Here is a 22048-nt window from a genome sequence, read left to right as displayed (position 1 = left end):
TAGGCGTGTGGGCTTCAGTAGTTGTGGCATGCGGGCTCTAGAGCGCAGACTCAGTAGTAGTGGTGCACGGGCTTAGTTGCTCTGTGACATGTGGGATCTTCCCGGACCAGGACTCAAACCCATGTCCCCAGCAATGGCAGGTGGATTTGTAACCACTGTGCCACCGGGGAAGTCCCTACATGTAGTTTTTAATAAAACTAAAACAAAACTTCACAAAATAAGACTATACGGAGTGCTAATATCTGGGATTTTTTTTCTAGTTCATTCTCTGTTGTTTTCCCAAATGTTTATTGTGATATACTAATTTGATTTTAATGAATGAATGTCAACTTGCAGTTTGAGAACTATTAGTGTAGTTGATTTCATCTTCCCCCACCCCATCCCCGCCCCCACCTCCATCTTCTGTCATTATTTATTGAATGCTTCACCCTGGGGGAGGAGTAAGGAGTTCTGTTTGGGGGATGCAGCAGGGTAGAGAGAGATGGAGTACAGATGGATCATGGAGGAAACAGTGTTCTCTGTATTCCCCTTTCAGCCCCTCAGATTTGGGTTTGAGCTCCTATAAGTAGAATGGAGTATTTGAAATTAACTAGAGAAAGCTTATAAAACTTCAGGCACAAGTAAGGCTGCTTCAGGGTCTAGATCAGGAATCTGTACACTACAACCTTTGGGCCAAATCAACCTGTTCACCTGTTTCTGTAAATAAGTTTTATTGGAATAGAACCACACACATTAATTTGCATATTGTCTAGGGCTGCTTTCCCTATAACTGCAGACTTGAATAGATCAAGATTCTATGATTGGGACTTCCCTGGTGGTCCAGTGGTAAAGAATCTGCCTTCTAATGCAGGGGACTTGGGTTCGATCCCTGGTCAGGGAACTAAGATCCCACATGCCACGTGGCAACTAAGCCCATGCACCACAGCTATTGAGCTCCACACCTCAATGAGAGAGCCCACGTGTCGCGAACTACAGAGCCCACACGCTCTGGAGCCCACGCGCCACAACTAGAAAAGAGACAACCCTCACGCCACAACTAGAGAGAAGCTCGTGTGCCGCCACAAAAGATCCTGCATGCCACATCTAAGACCCAACGCAGCCAAAAAAATAAAGACAATAAATTTTAAAAAGATCCTATGACCTACAAAGTCAAAAATATTTACCATCTGGTCCTTTTGCAGGAAACGTTTGCTGACCCCTGGTGTAGATGGAAAGTGTTTTCTCCTTCTCCTGGAGGAAACTGGCATGGCTCTGAGGCATCCAAGGCAGAACCCTGGGCATGGGGAGTATCCTTCTCAAGACAGGCCACATCATTCTTCCCCCAGCATTTGCCGGCTGTGGACATGGACCACCAGCAGCACAGCCTGAGCAGGAAAAGCTGAACAGGGTGGATTCTGAGTGGGGACCACTGCTGCAGGCTGCAGTACTGCCTTTGGAAGTACTGGGAAGCACTAGATATATCACTGTGACTGCAGAGATGAGGACCTGAAAGCCAGCTGACACAGGGCTTCATCTGAATTCTCAGTGCCTGGAGTAGGAAAGGTACTTGGAGGGTGCTAAACAAATGTTTGCTGAATATTTCTTTCTTTTTTTTTTTTTTTTTGCGGTACGCGGGCCTCTCACTGTTGTGGCCTCTCCCGTTGCGGAGCACAGGCTCCGGACGCACAGGCTCAGCGGCCATGGCTCATGGGCCCAGCCGCTCCACAGCATGTGGGATCTTCCCGGACCGGGGCACGAACCCGTGTCCCCTGCACTGGCAGGTGGATTCTGAATCACTGCACCACCAGGGAAGCCCGCTGAATATTTCTTAAATGAGAAAGGAATTGGTGTCATGCAGTGTAGAAACTGAGTTTCATCACAACCCCTCTGGAAGACAATGCCAGTAGTAAAGAGCCTGGATGCCTGCAGCCCAGAACTGCAATCCTCTCTCTTACTTAGAGCTCAAGATATCTCTTCTCAGCTGCTTTGGCAACTAATATCAAAGATAATAATATTACAGCTAACAATAAATAAATATTGTGTGCTTATCAAGTGCCAAGCATTTATTCTAGGTCCTTTATATGTAGCAATTCATTTGTATTCTTTTGATAGGAAATTCTATTTAAATCTCATTTTACAAATAAGGAGGCAGACACAGAGAGGTTATGTAACTTGCCCAAGGAGAAACAGCTAGTAAGTAGCAGAGCCAGATTTTGAAAATGGGATGATCTTTGTAGAAAAAAAAAAATTGGATGCTGAGATTATCAGAGCTGCTGGCTTGTTTGCTGAATCCAGTGAGTTTTCTTTTTTCTTTTTGAAAAACTTTAAAAGCCACTGGACCTAAGAATTTATTGATTCATTTAACAAATCTTTAGTAGTGTGCCTTGTGTCTTTTCTGTTTTGCCTGCAATTGGTCTAGAGGTGGGCATGTTAGTCTGGTCAGTAAGAGGTAGGAAGCCAGCTGGGGCTTCTGAAACAGATTTTCCCCCATGAAAACTCCACTCACAGGCACAGGCAGAGTAGAAAGATGGATACGACCGGGATGCCTGATCATGCTGTACAGCCACCACTTTCTCCTGCAAGTGCCTACCTCTGCGTTTCTTCTTTGTGTGATTAATAAACCCCTATTTTTTAAACCATTTTTTAGTCAGATGTTCTGTCTATCAGACAGTTTCCAGCCCATTATCCTGTTATAGTGACTTCATAGCTCTGATCGCTATCAGAGAGTATCTCATTCATTGATTAGTTTCCTTATCTTCCTGTCCCCCCCACTTCCTCTTCTAGAACATAAACTCCCAGAACAGGGCTCTAACCTCCACTATTCACTGCTCTGTGCCCAGAGCCTAGACCATGTCTGGCCAAAGGGTTGGAGAATCCAAATATAATCCCAAGAGGCTCACAGTTGAGTGGGGAAACAAAAAGTGTTACCATAAATGTCCTCTTAGAGGTAAAATCACAGAAGACTAATCTGCTCAGGGAATGTGCCTTACAAAGCTGTTGTGGGCCATCTGGTCTCAGTTTCTTCCCCTGGCATCCAACCCCCCACCAGCCAAAATTGCGTAGGTCAAAGTAGAAAACCTATCGTTTGAAAGCTTGTTTTAAAAAGAAATTGCTGTTTTTAAAAGAGGTTGAAACCAGGAAATCCTGTTTTAAAAGTAGGCTTATGTTTTTCTTTGCTGTTATGCAAATGTAAGCAAGGGCCATTGCCTTGGGTGGGCTGGGGGGTAACCAAATGCAGACGTTTTCAGACGCTGTGACCTTCATTCTGGGTGGAGGTAGATGGCACAGTTTTGGGAGAGCCAGTCTCCACAGACTTTGTTGCTTTCTTGGAGCCTGGGTGACTGGGGCTGGCTGCTGGGGAGCTAAGTGTGCTGCCTTCTGGGAACAGTTACTTGGAGAAAGGATGCGCAGGTCTGACCCTCCCCACCTGCTTACAGGAACAGAGCTGGACTTGGCCTTCTTGATGCAGCCTGGACTGGCCTGTTAGTGACCTTCAGGACAGAATCTCTAGAACCCCTAAACAGGTTAGAATGTTGTGATGTGAATATCCTATGATAATCGAACAGTTGGAAATGTCTCGGAAATGGACCAATACTGTGTCATTTACAACCAAGTAAACAAAAATGTACTGGTGTTGGACTCTCCTGCCCTGATGTGATAGTCATCGCATGTCGGGGAGTGGGGAGGAAGGACTCTCCCTTGTGAGAAGCAGAAATGTCCACTGTCAGTAATCCTAGGAAGAGAGAAATCTTGGGATGAGAAATGAAGACTAGAGAAAGGGGCCTCAGACCAGGGTGAAGAGGAAACTCCTTCTCTCTCTCGGGTAGGGGAAGGCAAACAGTTTTTTTTACAAACATCCAAATAATAGATACTTTAGGCTTTTCAGGCCTCCCTAAACAGGTTAGAATGTTGTGATGTGAATATCCTATGATAATCGAACAGTTGGAAATGTCTCGGAAATGGACCAATACTGTGTCATTTACAACCAAGTAAACAAAAATGTACTGGTGTTGGACTCTCCTGCCCTGATGTGATGGTCATCGCATGTCGGGGAGTGGGGAGGAAGGACTCTCCCTTGTGAGAAGCAGAAATGTCCACTGTCAGTAATCCTAGGAAGAGAGAAATCTTGGGATGAGAAATGAAGACTAGAGAAAGGGGCCTCAGACCAGGGTGAAGAGGAAACTCCTTCTCTCTCTCTCGGGTAGGGGAAGGCAAACGGTTTTTTTTACAAACATCCAAATAATAGATATTTTAGGCTTTTCAGGCTATACATACAGTTGCTCTCATAATTACTCAGTTCTACCATCACAGCAGGAAAACAACCACAGACAGTACGCAAATGAATGGCCATGGCTGTGTTCCAATAAAACTTTACAAAATGGGCAGCAGGCTGGATTTGGCTCCTGGGTCGTAGTTTGTCAACTTCTGTTTTAGAGCCTTGGGTTGACAGGCATAGGACCCAGAAAGGGTGGCCGTGTCATATGGAGGTATGCTAACTCCAAGTAGATAAATAGATGCTTGGCCAAAAGCTATACCAACAGGCTACCTTCCAGGACCCTCTACGGATGTGGGCTCTGAGATACTTGTTTCTTTCTTTCTTTTGTTCTTTTTTGGCCGCACAGCGTGCCTTGTGGGATCTTAGTTCCCTGACCAGGGATTGAATCCAGGCCCTCAGCAGTGAAAGCGTGGAGTCCTCACCACTGGACCACCAGGGAATTCCCAAAGATACTTGTTTCTAATAGCATCTGCAAGACAGGGTCTCTTTTCTCTCTTGCTAACTCCTAAACTTCTCTTCGGGTATAAAAGTCACAGCCTTGGCTCAGGTGTGTTGAGGGAAGTAAAAGAAAGGCCTACCCCATTCTTGAGACCAAGAGGCAAAAGTGACAGCTGTTCTCTGACTCTGGGTGGTGGTAACACCAGTAGACCCCAGAGGAGGACACGGTCCCCGGAGAAGGCAAGAAGTGAAGGACAGGGGAAGCCTGTTCCTGGGAGAGAAGAAGGCATCAGGGCCTCAAGGAAATGGGGAGTGAATAACTGCAGACACTTCTCTGTAGTCATGTGTGGGCTTAAGCCATCATAACTGGGATATTCAAGGAAAATGAGGTATTCTTTTGTAATCATAGGCAGTGAAGACTAGACATGCCCATTTGTCGTGTTGGAGTCCTCATAACACCAGCACATCTGGGGAGCACAGAGTAGGTGGTCAACCAATGGTTCCTAGGCAGACTGACCACTCCAACCCTGCCCTAGATGAACCATTGGGCCCCAGCCATTAACCTCTACTCAGAATAATGACCATGGCAGTTAGAACCAAGGATTGAAGTCAACTGGGTAAGCCAGAGGAATTGCTTTAATGGTGATCCCAAGGTATCACACAGATGTGCTCAGCTTCCGCCCCACCAGGGAGAAAAGCCCTTCATTGTTGGCCATGTTGGAAGAATAACTTTGGGAAATCACTTCAAACTGTTCAATGGTGTAGCCGGCCTCCCTCACGGCAGCCTCCACTGCCTCCTGGCCCAGGCAGAGGCTGGAGAACCTCTGCTCGCCGATCATGTAGTAGCTGCTCTTCAGAGCATCCACGAGCACCAGGAAGCCCCCCGGCTTCAGCAGGCTGCCGAGGTTCCTGAGGGCCGTGCGGTAGGCAGGGAGGTCCGGGCAGGCGGCGTCCAGGCACAGCGTGCTGAGCAGGCAGTCGGCCGGGGGCAGTGGGACAGCCCCCAGCGGCCAGCTCTGAGTCACGTCACACTTCAGGACCTGCTTGATCGCCCGCCTCAACTTCTCCTCCTTCTCTGGCCCCTTGACTCTGAAACACGCAAACCGACAAAGATCACTGGCTACCCCACTCATGGGAACCCCAGATCTCTTAGGTCAGGAATGAAAATGGCAGTGTTGTCCCAAAGGGTAAAGCCTTAGGGCCATCCCTGTTGTAAAAACAGATGAAGTAGAAATGAGGGACCATTTTGGTATCTGAAGGTGACCATATTACCTTGTGCTGGGTTAAATCTTTTTACAAAGTAAATAATAATATGGAAATGATAATAAAAATACCTGGTTGCCTGCTTCTACAGCGGACTGCCCCCAGGAAATTCTTCTACTGTTAGAACAGTGCCTGGATCATTTACTATTGTTGTTATTATTATTAATTATTATTACCCTTGTTTCCTCTGCCAAACTGTAAGGTGGTGACTGTTTGGCCACATATATCAAGTAATAATGGTTTAAATGCAGAAATGGTATCTTTGTAGTAGCTGCTGATCAATAGGAGGTCATCCATAGACATTCGTAGAAACTGTTGATCATGTCACACAGCTGTGGCCAGGGCCTTTCTAGAAAGATGAAAACTCCTTGTTTCCATGCTCAGGCTCCAAAAGATATTGCAGATAGGGAGTATGTTTCCTGATGGAGATAGTTTTCTTGGTAGCCTTGCCAGGAATCCTATCCTTTTCTGCCAAATCAATGGGGTTTCTTGAGAGAAAATTCGTTAATGACAGGAGAAAAGGCAAGGGCAGGAGATGGAATCCAGTGCCTCAGGTCCTTTTGGAATTTATTAGTGGAGGAATAAAGGAACAAACTAACCAATGAACAAAATTAAATAAACACATAGAGTAAGCAAGAGAAACTGGAGAAAGGGAACAGACAAAGGAAAAGAAGTAGCAGAAAATCAGAGAGTTAAGACAAAGAGAGGAACCGCTGAGTGTATAAAGTGCCCAGAAGGCCACTGAGTCCAAATAGTACGAGTGATGATTGAGTATCCAACACTTTGAGGAAGTTAATCAACAAAGCACCAGGGTTACAAATCCAGGCTTATGTGCAAGAAACACACAGTCACTGGCTCCAGAGAAGACAGCCACTCAGGCAACGATGCTTGATAGAGAGAACGGAGGATGGCCCAACATCAGAGCAAACGAGAGAGATTTATACTGGGACCATTTCTGGTCATGAGGAAAAGTTGATGATTTAAAGAAAACTTGGAGATTTACCTCCAGGTAGAATGATTTGAGATAATAGCAATTAGCTGTGGGCATCCTATTTAAATACTTAGTTAAAATCTAAAGCCTAGTGTGTATAATCAGTTATTTACAAACATCCTTTAATTGTGCTATAATTTTCCATTTAAGAAGCTTAATAAGCATAAGAAAAGATGCTCAATATCGCTGACATCAGAGAAATGAAAATCAAACCATGAGATACCACTTCGCACCAACTAGGATGATTACAATAAAAAAGACAGATAATAACTAAGTGTTGGCAAGGACATGGAGAAACTGGAACCTACATACTCTGTTGGTGAGATGGTAAAATGGTCCAGCTACTTTGGAAAACAGTCTGGAAGTTCCCCCCGCCCCCCCCCAAAAAAAGTTTTAACATAGAGATTTAACATGACCTAGGAATTCTGTTTTGTTTATTTTTTTAACATCTTTATTGGTGTATAATTGCTTTACAATGGTGTGTTAGTTTCTGCTTTATAACAAAGTGAATCAGCTATACATACACATATATCCCCAAATCTCCTCCCTCTTGCGTCTCCCTCCCACCCTCCCTATCCCATCCCTCTAGGTGGTCACAAAGCACCCAGCTGATCTCCCTGTGCTATGGGGCTGCTTCCCACTAGCTATCTATTTTACATTTGGTAGTGTATATATGTCAATGTCACTCTCTCACTTCGTCCCAGCTTACCCTTCCCCCTCCCCGTGTCCTCAAGTCCATTCTCTACGTCTGTGTCTTTATTCTTGTCTTACTCCTAGGTTCTTCATAACCATTTTTTTTACTTAGATTCCATATATATGTGTTAGCATACGGTATTTGTTTTTCTCTTTCTGACTTATTTCACTCTGTACGGCAGACTCTATGACCCAGGAATTCTAATCATAGGATTATACCCAAGAGAAATGAAAACATGTGTCCACATAAAATCTTGTCCATGAGCATTTATAGCAGCATTATTCATAATAGCCAAAAGATGGAAACAACCCAAATGTCCAACAAATTATGAATAGATAAATAAAATGTGGTCTATCCATACAATGGAATATTATTCAGTAATAAAAAGGAACGAACGACTGACACAGGCTACAACATGGAAGAACCTTGAGAACATGTTGCTCAGTGACAGAAGCCAGACACAAAAGACCACATAGTATATGTTTCCATTTTTATGAAATACCTAGAAAAGACAAATCTGTAGAGACCGAAAGCAGACCAGTGGTTGCTAGGGGCTGAGAGGACTGGGGGAAAGGAGAATGATTGCTTATGGGTATAGGGTTTCTTTGAGGAGTTATGAAATGTTCTAAAATCACACAATTCTGTGAACATACTAAGAACTACTGAATGGCACCCTTTACATGGGTGAATCATATGTTATGTGAATTTTATCTCAATAAAGCTGTTCTATTAAAAGAGAGAGAGAGGGGACTTGCCCGCTGGCGCAGTGGTTAAGAATCCGCCTGCCAACGCAGGGGACACGGGTCTGATCCCTGGTCTGGGAAGATCCCACATGCCGCGAAGAAACTAAGCCCGTGCGCCACAACTACTGAGTCTGTGCTCTAGAGTTCACGTGCCACAACTACTGAGCCTGTGCACCACAACTACTGAGCCTGTGCTCTAGAGTCCGTGAGCCACAACTACTGAAGCCTGCGCGCCTGGAGCCGGTGCTCCGCAACAAGTGAAGCCACTGCAATGAGAAGCCCGCGCACTGCAACGAAGAGTAGCCCCTGCTCGCCACAATTAGAGAAAGCCCGCTCGCAGCAACGAAGACCCAGTGCAGCCAATAAATAAATAAATAATTTTTTTAAAAAATGCCAACCAAAATATTAAAAAAATAAAAGAGAGGGCTTCCCTGGTGGTGCAGTGGTTGACAGTCTGCCTGCCGATGCAGGGGACATGGGTTCTTGCCCCGGTCCGGGAAGATCCCACATGCCGCGGAGTGGTTGGGCCCATGAGCCATGGCCGCTGGGCCTGCTTTTTTAAAAAAAAAAAAAAAAAAAAAGAGAGAAAGAGAGAAGAAAGCTTTGCAAGATATTACTTTCAGGGAATTCCTACTGACCAATAAACTGGGAGATACAGGGAATGATAATTTCCTTTGACTGGGTCTACCTGTTCCCCTTCTTGGGGTAGAAATGGTAGTAGGGTGACAAATTTGTCCCAGTGGTCTGCACTTTTCTGGTTTTTGCACTGAAAATCCCATGTCCTGGGAACCCGTCTCAGTCCTGGACAAACCAGGAGGGTTAGTTGTTCTAAAAATAGGGAAATCAGTTACAAAGCTACCACCCCGCCTGACAGAGCATGCATAATTTGACAGATCATTTCAAGAATAAAAAATAATAATTCAACATTATGAAAGTCTGTGTGAAACATGGCTTTGAAGAGGTAAATTAATCTAGAATAGAAAAAATTCAAATAACCTATCCTCACCTATGGATAACTTATGTGTATACAAAAAGCTAAACAAGTGACAATGTAGTGTTCTTTTGAACGTGTCCAGAGGTGATGCTGTCTCTTGGGAACATTATGTTAATGTGTATTTAAGTGATTACGTCAGAGGCCGGTTGGACCTCTGGGCCCTACTGTGTATGAAGCTATTTTAAAAACACAAGTTGCCACAGAACTAGTATTTGCCAGTTAGATGATGATGGAAATTGTTCCCAAACTGTGAGACACACTGTGAAATCTGGAAAGCTGGCAGAGAAGGTGCCAATTTGAGAGGGAAATTTGTTAGAAACATCCACTGTCGTGGATACCTGCTTGTCTTCGGACGCACTACAAACACTGGTGAACTCAGTTGCCGAGGCAGCCATGTAAAGATTACACCTCAGGGCTCCTCGGGGCCTGTGATACACCTGCAATGAAATGGACTCACCTGGAGACACAGGCAATTATCACTCAGCTTCATGTTTAGCTCAAGGGGTAGGGAATAAATACACACCAGAAAAATGTTATGCAGTTTTACAGAAAGCTAACCACCGTGTGGCCATTTCTCTAGCTCTAAAGATCTAGCCTTTCAAAGGAATCAATATGCCAAAAAAAAAAGGAGCCACATCCTCTGTAAATATGTTGTCTATAAAAGCCTGAAGGAACTGGGGAGGGAGAGGGGGAGGAAAGGATAGAATGGGACTCCTGGGAAGAACACTTCATAAGATTGTCTGTCCAGACCCTAGGTAGTTATCCTGAGATTTAAAGCAGGATCTTCCTGCCCTGATGCTGCAAGGCGGGTGGTGAATCAGAATCCCCTGGACATGTTTTTTCCATTCCACTTACCTCCCCAAGCCCCATCCCCAGAGGTTCCAGCAGGCCCTCTTGAGGGAAAACCATCAAGACGTGTAAAAGAAATGAAAAGCTGAATAAGCTTGGATGTCAACGTGAGAATTGTAAGAGCAAAAGGACTCATCACTGTGGAACCTTCAATACAGGCCACAACTGAGTGACGCTAGGAGGCAGCATCTGGAAAGCAAAATGCATGTAGTCACTTCTTTTATAAATATTTTTTGACCTTCTATTGTGTGCCAGGAAAAGCACCAGGCAGTGGAGACCTAAGGTGGGTCAATGAGAAACAAATCCTATCCTCATGGAGATTACAGTCTGGTGTGGGAGGAAGACATAATCCAATGATCATCCACAAAACTGAAACATTAAAGCTGTGATGAATGCCAGGCAGGAGGGGCACATGGCACTAAGAGAAGAATACTAGGAGCTTGACTCAGTGTAGAAGCATCAGGGATAGCTCCTCCAGAAAGGAGTCAGGTGAGCAGAGAAACAGAGGATAAATAAGTAGGAGTGAACTGGACCAAAGAGAGTAGGGAGGGAGGAGGATACTCCAGTAAGAGGAAATAGCAAGAGCAAAGGCCCTTTGGTGGGAAGAAACATGGAGAGGAGAAGACCAGTGTGGCTGAACCTCAGAAAACAAAGCAGGGCATGGCAGAATGGGAGGCAAAAAGGTAAGCTCTCACCCGTTGACATGGAAGCTGCTAGTCTGGGGACCACAAGACAGGTGCCAGACTAGACAAGGCTTCGTGGATGTTAAGAATTTTGCTTTTTATCCTAAAAGCCATGGGGAGATATTAAGGGGGTACTAAGGAAAGGAGTGATATGATCAGATTTATACTTTGAGGTAATCAATTTGGGACAAGAATGGAGGTGGGAGGCCAGTTAGGAAGGAGAGGTTGGTAGCTTGGACCAAGAAAACAGCTTGCATGGAAAATACTGGAAGAAATATACTGGTTTAAGAGGAACTCAGGAAGTGAGACAGAACTTGCTGCTGGTCATGAAATATGACTGACAGGGAGATGACAGGACTGACTTCCAGGTTTCTGGCTTCTCCAATTAATTATATGATGGTACCATTCAAGGAGATAAGAATACCAGAAATAAAGCAGATTTGGGGAAGATCATAGCTCTATTTTGGGCACATTAAGTTTGAGATGCTTTGACACACAGGAATAGAAATGTTTACCATTTGAAGAAATGGACAGTTGAAGGTTTTTCGTCCTGTTAATTTCCTCCAAGAGATAATGCAGTGAGAGCCCGTGCTCAAGAGAAAGGCATCCTTGTAAAAGGCAAAACTTTTCCTAGTCATCCCTGAGACAATCATCATGACCACCAAGATGGCGAGTCTGAGAAAGAATATCAATCTTTTACAAGACTTGGGAATACAGGGATGCTTTGGGATAGAGGCAGTTCACTAGTTCACAGAACAAGTTTGGCACAGGTATGTCTATTGGGGGCCCTAGACAACGTATTTTTCAATAGATATGAAAATCTTTGTAAGGAAAGTGTTTATTTCAGAGAACCGCCACCTCTACAGGTGCTCAAGTTTTCTCCTGTCAGGTACACGGAGGTAAGTGGAGGAGCTGCTGTCTGTAGAGGCAACCAGGAGGGGCTCCAACCTCCCCAGACCCCTCCAGGCTGCCCCAAGGGCTGAGGGCTGAGGAGAACCTGCAGAGCACACCTCTAACACATCCCCACCAGCGTGTCCTGACATACCTGTTGGGGAGCTCCCTTCCAAACACCAGTGCTTCTCAAACTGTAAAATGCATACGGTCCCCTGCAGATCTTGTTAAAATGCAGACTCTGATTCTGTAGGTAGGCCTGAGAGTCTGCATTCCTAATAAGTTCCCAGATGATACGGAAGATGCTCATCTGTGGACCACAAGGCAACGTGTTCCAGGTTCCAGGTGCCAGAGGTAAATTAATGCTGTTTCTAGGATTTCTTAAGGTGATGCTCATTTTCCTTGGTTCGTTCTTGAGTAGTTAGTTATATCTTAGTATTTGACTTGATGAATATGTATAGTGTGAGACAAGAATTTAGTACCAGTGTCTTACAACTTTTCGGATAATTGTAAAAATGAGTGGTATCTAAATGTCTGAGTCACACTCCAGAGGAACAGGAGGAAGAGTAGACAGCTCAAATTGTCTTTGGAAGCAGTCAGCATAAGAAATAGCTTCAGATAAAGAAGAAATAATCTCAGGGGAAATAGGTTATGGGTTGATAGAGGAACTTGAAGATGCAAGAAAGACATTAGTTGAATGGGATCACTATCATTCTCAAAACAGTTGAAGCCACAGGATCTAGCAGAAGGATAAGGGTGAGAATGCAGAATTTTACCGCCAAAAATACAGTTCCTTAGTCTGACAGAGTGATTGGGAAGGGACAGTGTCTCAGGAACAATTGTTACGAGCTGACAATTCTCGCTTGAGATAAGTAATGCTTTCAGTATCCTGCTAGATGTTAAGGGTTCATTTCTGAATAAGATGGAAAGGTTCGTGATAGCTAGGGAAATTGAGAGCAGAGTTCTAAAAGCCTCTTGACGCATGATTTGGTCCTTGGAAAGATGTGCTCTCTGACAACGACTAAGAACGTTTTGATAAACTTTCCCTGATATTCTATAGGTCCTGGGAAATTCCTTATTTAATAATTTTGAATATTGTCTAAATCCTCATCACTACAGTTTTCTTCTAGTTAATGTCAGTTTCATTCTGTGAAATCACATAGTCCATTTAAAAGTTTGAAATTATTGTTATCTTGAAGAACATATCTGACGTTTGAAGGCTCTAGCCAGCATAAAATTCTAAGTAAGGGGTTTACAGGTTAAAATAGCATGTGAAAATAGCCTCTCTTGATTTCTTACTTAATGCGGGGGGAAAACGTGGAGCAATGTTTAAGCAATATTAAACAATTTTACAATGTTGCTCATGAGTAAGGGCACCAAAAATACCTTCCCAATATTCATGGGTGTAGAAAATATGTCACTTTTGTGTTCTTCTTGAAAAGGGTCCAAAGACTTACTCGGTTGACTATGACATGAATCGGAATTAAAAACTCAACAACTAAAAAAATCATATAAAATGAGCATAAAATACATCCACATAGTTGCAAATATGATTACAAACTGAGAGCATATGATGTTCAAAGAAAATATTAAAATACTCTAAATTACAATATTTGAATTTAAAATCTCAAAGTTTAACAATAAATTTTGAGAAGGAAGATGTCAGAAGGACTTCGGGTGTCAAAAATTGTTAAATTCCTCCTATTACGAGGAAGAAAAGAATTATTGATTCTTGCCTGATATTGATAAGCTGAGAGAATTTGTCTCCAACAGAAATACATTATACAAAAACACTAAAAGAAGTTCTCCAGATGAAGGGAAATGATGTCAGATAGAAGCCTAGATCTGCAGAAAGGAGTGAAGAATACTAGACAGGACAGATTTGTGGATAAACACAGAAGAGTTTATATATATTTATTGAAAATACTACTGACTGATGTGAATATACTTAAAACTACGAAACTGTACACTTAAAGAATTAAGGTGATACATTTTATGATGTGTGTTTTCTTAACCAAAATTAAAAATAAAACAATAAAGCAAATAAAAGCACTACTGACTGCTTAAAGCAAAAATTATAGCAGTGTATTATAGTGTTATAGTTTATACAGAATAAATATATGACAACAAGAGTATAAGGGGCAGGAGAGTGGGTTAAAGGAATTACACTGTTGTAATATCTTAGATTGTTCATGAGATGTTGCAAATATATTATGTAATTTATAGAAAAATCATGCACACGCACACACACACACAACACAAAAGAGGTCAACAGAGGAGATAGAAGTCAATAGAAGAGATAAAGTCATACTAAAAATGTGTATAATTATACTATATAAATGGAAAAACAAAAAATATTTCATTCACCAACAAGAAGCAGGACAAAGGTACAAATGAACACCAAACAGATGGGATAAATAGAAAATATATACCAAGATGGTAGATTTAGACTCAGCCATACAATATCACTGATTACATTAAATGTAAATTGAGTAAACAATCCAGTTAAAAGGTAGAAATTGTCAGGTTGGATTGAAAAGCAAGACCTACTACATGTTATTTGAAAAAAAGTCATTTTAAATATAAAAACATGGACAGGTTGAAAACAAAAGGGTAGAAAAAGCTATACCATGTATATTATTTATCTATTGTTACATAATAAATTATGCCCAAACTTAACAATTTAAAATGACAAACATTCATCTCACAGTTTCTGCAGGTCAGATACTTGGATACAGATTAGCTGAGTGTCTCTGGTGCAAGGTCCCTCATGAGACTGCAGCGTTGGCCACTCTCAGAGTTGTCCAGTGTCATCTGAAGGCCCACCTGGGGGTAAATTTGCTTCCAAACTCACTCCTTAGGACAAGTGAGTGAGCATAAGAGACAGCACCCAATAGGGAAGCTGTAGTCTCTTTGTATCCTAATCTCAGAATTGATGTCCCATCACTCTACAGCACCATATTTGTTAGAATCCAGTCATTAAATCCAATGGATATTCATGGGGAGAGAATTAAGCAAGAGCATGAATACATGAAGTGAAGATTAGTGGGGACCATCTTAGAGGCCCCTACCACCTTTATGCCATCAACAAGAATAAGAAGGCTGGTGTGGCCATATTAATATCAAAGTTGACTTCAAAACAAAGTGTATTACTGGAGGTAAAGGGAGATATAATGATAAAATAGTCAATTCATCAAGAAGACATAACAACCCTAAAAGTGTATGCTGCTGATAACAAAGCTTCAAAATGCATGAAGCAAATATTGACAGAATTATGAGGAGCAAGAGATGAATCCACAATCATAATTTGAGATTTTTAACATCTCTCTCTCCCAGTAATTGATAGAATAAGTAAACAAAAAATCATGTAGAGAATTTGAACAATATCATCAATCTACCTGACTGAATTAATATTTATAAAAATGACACCAACAACTGGACAATATACATTCTTTTCAATGTAGAGCACATAGAAGATTCACCAAATAGATCATATGCTGGGTCACAAAATAAAACTCTGACTACAATGAAATTTAATTGCAAACCAGTAACAATATCTAGAAAAAAAATCCCAACAACTTTGGAAATTAAGCAACACAATTACAAATAATTTATGGTCAAAGAAGAAATCACAAAGAAAATTAGAATATATGCTGAATTGGATAATAACAAAAATATGACACATCAAAAATCATGGGATGCAGCTAAAAGAGTGCTGAAGGAAAGTGTGAGAATAAATGACCTAAACTTCTATCTCAAGAAGCTAGAAAAAGAAGAGCATATTAAAGCTAAAGTAAGTGAAAGACAGAAAATAAGAAAAATAGGAGTAGAAATCAATGGAATACACAATGGACAACTGAGAAAATCAACAAAGCCAAGAGCTGGTTCTTTGAAAAGAGTAATAAAATGTATCAATCTCTAACAAGATCAATCAAGATTAAAAAATAAGACAAATTGCCAATTTTAGAATGAAAGAGGGACAATCACCAAAGATCCTACAGACATTAAAAGAGTAATAAAGGGATATTGTAAAAAAAACTTTATGACAATAAAGTTGACAACCGAGATGTAAAGGACAAATTCCTTGAAAAATAGTACTTATCAAAACAGACAAAAGAAGAAATAGACAATCCAAATAGTCATTAAAGGAATACTCTTCTTAATAAAAAACTTCCTCACACAGGAAGAAACCTTCATGTTCAGGTAGCTTCATTGGTGAATTCTATCAGTCATTTAAGGAAGAAATAATACAAACTCCTTCAAAAATTAGGGGAGGAAGAAACACTTCCAAATTATTATATGAATTAACATCATGCAGATATCAAAATCTGCCAAGCATATAACAAGAAAACATATTTATAGCTCAATATCCCTCATAAATATAGATGCAAAAATCCTTAAAAATATATTGGCAAATCACATCCAGTAATACATAAAAAGATTACTACTTCATGACCAAGAGGTTTATGCCAGTTTGGTTTAAATACCAAAAATCATCCAACATAATTCATGTTCTCAGAATATGGAGAAACATCACATGACCAACTCAGTAAATGCAAAAAAATTTTTTGACAAATTTTAACATTTGATTAAAACCCCCCAAGAAACTAGAAATACAAGGGAACTTAGTCTGATAAAGAATTTCTATGAAAAATCTATAAATAATGTCATTCTTAATGATGAATCATTGAACATTTTTTCCTTAGATATGGAAAAAAGCACAAATGTCTGTTCTTATCATTTTTGTTCAACATTGTTTTGGTGGTCCTAGTCAATGTAATAGGGCATAAAAAATAAAGGCATAAAGTTGAAATAGAAGAAGTAAAAGTATTTTTATTTGTATATCATATAAGAATGTACATAGAAAGTACTATGGAATCTACCAAAAATGATTAAAATTAATTAGTGCAATATTTTGTAATAAACTATAATGGAAAAGAATAGAAAAAAGAATATAGATATATACATATATATGTTAAATGAATCACTTTGCTGTACAACTGAAACCAACACAGGTATTGTAAATCAACTATATTTCAATATAAAAAATAAAATAAAATATGAAATTAATGAAGTCAGCAAGATCTAATAAACAAAAAATCAATTGTACATCTATATACTAGCAGATGAAACTAATAAAATGAAATTGAAATTTAAAAGGTACAATCAACAGTAGCATTAAAAAACATGAAACACAGAGACATTTTAACAAAATATATGCAAAATATGAGAACTGAGAGAAACTGAAGTCCTAACTAAGTGTAGAGATAAACCATGTTCATGGACTGGAGATGCAATATATACATTCTCCTAAATTGATTTGTAAATTCAAAGAAATTACAATAAAAATCTCAGTAAACTTTTTTTTTTTTTTTGCGGTACGCGGGCCTCTCACTGTTGTGGCCTCTCCCGTTGCGGAGCACAGGCTCCGGACGCGCAGGCTCAGCGGCCATGGTTCACGGGCCCAGTCGCTCTGCGGCACGTGGGATCTTCCCAGACCGCGGCACAAACCGGTGTCCCCTGCATCGGCAGGCGGACTCTCAACCACTGCGCCCCCAGGGAAGCCCTCAGTAAACTTTTTTTGAAGAAATGTACAAATTTATTCTAAAAGTAATGGCACTAAATTTGCCAAAATATCTTGCAAAGAACAAAGTTGGAGGACTCAAACTCTCTGATTTCAATACTTACTATCCCTGGTAAAGGGAATAAAAGACCAAAAAACGCAGTGGAAGTTTAGTGACTCAGCATAATACCAAAAAGTTTAATTGGGAACACAAGGTAAAACTTCTAGTTTATTCATACTTCTGTACTATAAGGAATTGTACCACCAATGAGTCATCTTGATAACTTAGATTTGACAATCCACATTTACTACCAATAAGACAATGTAGCAACAGTATGTAAGAAAATGAATATACAGTTTAGAATACTCCTAATAAGCTGAAGCCAGCAGACCTTTAAAAGAAAATGGGAGGGTTAAAGAAATAGAAGCAGACTTTAGAGAAATTTTCAGAAGAGAACTTGACTCAGGAATAAACAAAAGTTGGTAAATAGATGAGAATCAAATATAAGTGCAAGTATAGAAAAATGAATTGACCATCAATCACTCCAGAAGAACATGGAGGTAGGCATACTCCTGAGCGACATGTTGAGAACACATGATTTTATATTCATACTTGGGATTCAGGCATGGTACCTCAATCCCCCTGTTGTTCGAGTTCAGGAACATGGGAGTCATCCTTGATACTTCCCTTTCCTCATTCCCACTAACCAGTCACTACCAACTCTTATTCATTCTCTCTCAAAAATTCATCTTAAAACCTTCTGTCTCTCTCCATCACCTAGTCCAAGCCACCATCATCTCTCCCTTCTGCATCTCTTGTTCTCTAAACCTCCAATCGATTCTCTACACAATAGCCAGAGAGATCTTTCTAAATGTAAGTTGGGTCACATCACTCTCCTAGTTATACGTCTGATGTCTTCTTGTTACACTTGAAGTCCACAAGCATTAACTTGGCCTTGAAGGCCCTAAATGATTTGGTATGTGCCTGCCTTCCCTGATGTGAGCTCTAGGAGAAAAGGGACCTCCTCTGCTAAACACTAGAACACAAAAGTGGTCTTTTTGTGCCATTTACAAAGGAGTCTCTGGGGTCTTGTCAATATTCATAGCAGCAAAGCCATGATGCTCCAGGCACTGATGGTCAGCTGGGTTGTAGAATGGGACAAGGGAATAACAAAGTGAAGTGCTCGACTCTTCCCCTCTGGCTGGTAGTCTATTGCCAATTTCTTGCATGGAGAGAAATTAGTAATTTAAACAAACTTTGTTTGCTTAAATTTACTTATAGATAGGGTACTATAAGATTTTGATCATTAGTTGTCAATATATAAAGCCCTAATTTTATGGATGGTGAGTAACAAATTCTTTTCAAATAATTCCTTTATGCTGCTAATCTCAGTTTAAAAACCTAGGCAGATTTTTGTTATATCTGGTGGTGTCGGCATTAGCCACTTTCACAGCAGAGATCTATGCATTTGGACGGCTAGCAACAGAGTGTCACTAGGGCGGCAAGCCCTGACCTGAAACCTTCTAGCGAGGAGCTGGTTTGGCCTCTTACTTGAAGTTTTCCTAAAACAAGGTCCTACAGTATCTGGCCTGCACACTGCATCCATACACAGGCCTGGAAAGGTTTTGTGACCACTCATCTTGGCTCAGTAACCAACTCTTCAGTTTTTTCAGCTATGTCTTCTGCAGTTCTGGTGCACATACACACACACACACACACACACACGCACGCACATGCGTGCGCGTGCACACAACACGCATGTGCTTCACTCTCGTTCTCTCTCTCTAGCTCTCTCTTTCTCCATTTGGATTTCTCTTTGGTCCCTCTCTCTCTGTTTCCTTTGCTTTTCAACTTGGACTCTAAGGATAATTTTTGGTTCTGAAATGAACTGGCGCACAGGTACCCTAAGAGAGCCAGGAAGAAGACCCGAGTTTCTCTACCTGTTCCCTTCAAGCTCACACACATAGGTCACCACTGAGGACCAGTCAAAGGCCCCTGGCTCCTTCTTCAGCCACTTCTCCAGCTCCTGCAGGTTCCGATCAGTATAGTCAGTGGCGATGATCTCCTTGAAGGATTCACAGGCAGAGAGGAGCTGATAGATGGTGGGGCCAGAGCCAATGTCGATCAGGAGGTCTCCCTTCACACCATCTGGTTTACAGGAGGGAATGAGGAAGGGGGTCAGGCATAATATGGTGGCAGATAGAGCTGATTTGCACTCTGTTTGCCAGGACTATGCTGGGGAGCCCCAAGGAGAGCCCCAAAGACAGACCATCTCTCTAGTCACCCCTCTTCCCTCAATGTCTCTTTTTAAAACATTTTTTACTTTCCATTCCCCATTCAAGGGTAGAGCATGTTGCTGGTATATTTTTAGCTCTAGGAGGAGGGAAAAAAAGATCTGCATCTGGTGTACAGACCCCTGATCCAGAAAGACTGCCACACAGATAATGTAAAAACTATTAAGGAATGCTTTGAGAGAAAGTTAAAATTTTTTAAAAATTGAGTTTTTATAATGTCTTTCTCCAAAACACATCCAGTTCTTCAAAAAGCATCCTCCCTTCATGGGAGGTCTTTATCTCATGCACATTCACAACATGCCTTTGAGTTAGGAATAGAATAATTACTAGAATCTCCATTTCTTTTTTTTAATTATTATTATTTTTTGATGTGGACCATTTCTAAAGTCTTTATTGAATTAGTTACAATATTGCTTCTGTTTTATGTTTTTGGTTTTTTGGCCATGAGACATGTGGGATCTTAGCTCCCCAATCAGGGATCAAACCCGCACCCCCTGCATTGGAAGGCAAAGTCTTAAACCACTGGACCATCAGGGAAGTCCCTAGAATCTCCATTTCTTAAGTGAAATCTCTGGCTAGTGACTTAGCAAATCAATGTAGAATCAAGGACAGAACTCCAGTTTTTAGATTACCCTCTTGCAGGGCCAAAGGAGATAATGGATATAAAAGCACTTTGTAAACTGTAAAGTATCCACCCCAATGTTAGTTTTTATCCTAGTTAAATGAATGGGTGATGCCAAAAGGGCTGTCAAATAACAATGATTAGACACAAGAGTCATGCCCTGAGACTCTCTCTCTATGACTCACATTTGGAGGGGAGACACACAGACAACAGACAAACTTACCTAGGCAAAATATCTTGAAAAGATTTTTCAGAAGATGCCTAAGAATCTGTTTTTCTGCAGAGTGTCTGGACCCAAAGCTATAATATTTTTCTAGGTAAGCCTGAGGGTCAAAATGGCTCAGATAAGTGTCCTTGGAGGTGAAGCCAGATTCCATTGTGTCTCACTCCTGTGCCAACAGTCCACTGCCCTCCTTCTCGCCCCTCCAGAAGCCAGGGAGGCACCCTGCAGAAATTGTCTTCTTGAGTCTCTGGCTATCAATATTTCTCCCATCAGTTCAGCCCATCCCTTAAAGGTAGATGTTTAGTTAAACACTAACTGAGAGAAATATACCAAAAATGTTTTGGCAGTTCTAGGAAGTGATGAAATTCCTGGGGAAGGGAGCCTAAAAGAAGGGGGAAGGGGAAGGGGGAGGGCTATGAGCTGTATGCAATGCTCAGCCAAGGGGTGAAGTTCAGCTGCAAGGGACTAGAGACAAGAAGACTCACCTGGGCTCACCAGGGAAGTTATTTAACTCATAGAAGAACCTCTAGGTTCAGACAGATGGGTCACCTTCCCATGGCACCATCATTCTTCTTGCAGTGATTCTCCCAGGAAAGAGAGTCACAAATAATGGTTTAAGTTTAAACAACTTAAGAAAGAAAAGAAAAGAAAAAGGAAAAAGGGAAAGATGAGGAGAGGAAATGTGCTCAGGGCTAAGGTATGTTGGCTAAAGAAGGAATCTCAGATGAAGTCTGGAAAGAGAGTAAAATAGCAATTTTTAAAAACGAGATCAATTAACTCTCTCCTTGTACTCTACACACCCCTTCATCCCCTCTCTGTAGTCTGCAGCTTCACCATCCTCCCCAGTGCCATTTCTCAGCAACTGGAAAGCACCTCCTCCCCAGCCCCCCACTCTTTCTTGGCAATCCATATCCTGACAGTTCTTTCAAAGTGAACTTTAAGCCCCGTACTTCCTTAAAGAATTCCTTAAATTCCCAATTCTGAACTCATACCGCCCTTAGAATTAGTTCAACTAGCCAAGCACTTGATTTTGTGGTGTCATGTATTTGTTCCTGGTTTTGCCTGTGTCAATTTTACTTCCCAAACTAAATTTTACATGTATGATGCACTAAAAACCCACCTCCTTTAGGTCAAGGACCATGGCTCAGTTCTCTTTATAACCCCTACTGCACATCACTGGGGGGTCTACCTAACAGGTGTTCAAAACACTGAGCGATTAGTTGACTGTTGTCATATTGTACCAAATGCAATTGCAGCAAATGCATGGTATTCCATGGGTGATGACTTAGTAAGGGCCCATTTGGTTACAAGGCAAAGAGACTCACACAAAGAAGCTCAGGGAATTATTAATAGGAGACTATAATGGAAATAAATTGCAGGGTATCCAACTGGGTCTCATGGACCAAAAAAATCATTAGGCAGCTAATCTCTCTCTCTTTCTTCATTTTCTTCATCATCTTCTTCTTCCTCCTCCTCCTCTTCTTTCCTCTTCCTCTTCCTCTTCTTTCCTCCTCCTCCTCCTCCTCCTCCTCCTCCTCCTCCTC

General features: G+C 41.4%; 1 protein-coding gene across 1 annotated transcript; it reads right to left on the bottom strand.

Annotated features, from left to right (window-relative positions):
• Positions 1–5080: 5080 nt before the first annotated feature.
• On the bottom strand, positions 5081–20768 carry LOC112404007 (nicotinamide N-methyltransferase). Its single transcript, XM_024751804.1, has 3 exons — positions 20505–20768; positions 19306–19513; positions 5081–5782 (listed from the first exon to the last, which is right to left on the bottom strand). The coding sequence occupies exons 1-3, from the start codon at positions 20656–20658 to the stop codon at positions 5350–5352; spliced, it is 795 nt and encodes a 264-aa protein (XP_024607572.1). The 5' UTR covers positions 20659–20768; the 3' UTR covers positions 5081–5349.
• Positions 20769–22048: the final 1280 nt, after the last annotated feature.

The sequence above is a fragment of the Neophocaena asiaeorientalis genome, unplaced genomic scaffold (genome assembly GCF_003031525.2).
Source record: "Neophocaena asiaeorientalis asiaeorientalis breed wild unplaced genomic scaffold, Neophocaena_asiaeorientalis_V1.1 scaffold479, whole genome shotgun sequence".
Taxonomy (NCBI): Eukaryota; Metazoa; Chordata; class Mammalia; order Artiodactyla; family Phocoenidae; genus Neophocaena; species Neophocaena asiaeorientalis.
This window is presented reverse-complemented; position numbering and strand designations above follow the sequence as displayed.

Bases quoted from the DNA above. Each gene is read 5' to 3' on its own strand.
- LOC112404007 (XM_024751804.1), bottom strand. From the start codon at position 20,658: ATGGAATCTGGCTTCACCTCCAAGGACACTTATCTGAGCCATTTTGAC. The intron at 19,514-20,504 runs GTAAGTTTGTCT...CCTGTAAACCAG, and splicing joins TTTCAAGATATTTTGCCTAG to ATGGTGTGAAGGGAGACCTC. The intron at 5,783-19,305 runs GTAGAGAAACTC...TGCGTGTTTCAG, and splicing joins TGTGAGCTTGAAGGGAACAG to AGTCAAGGGGCCAGAGAAGG.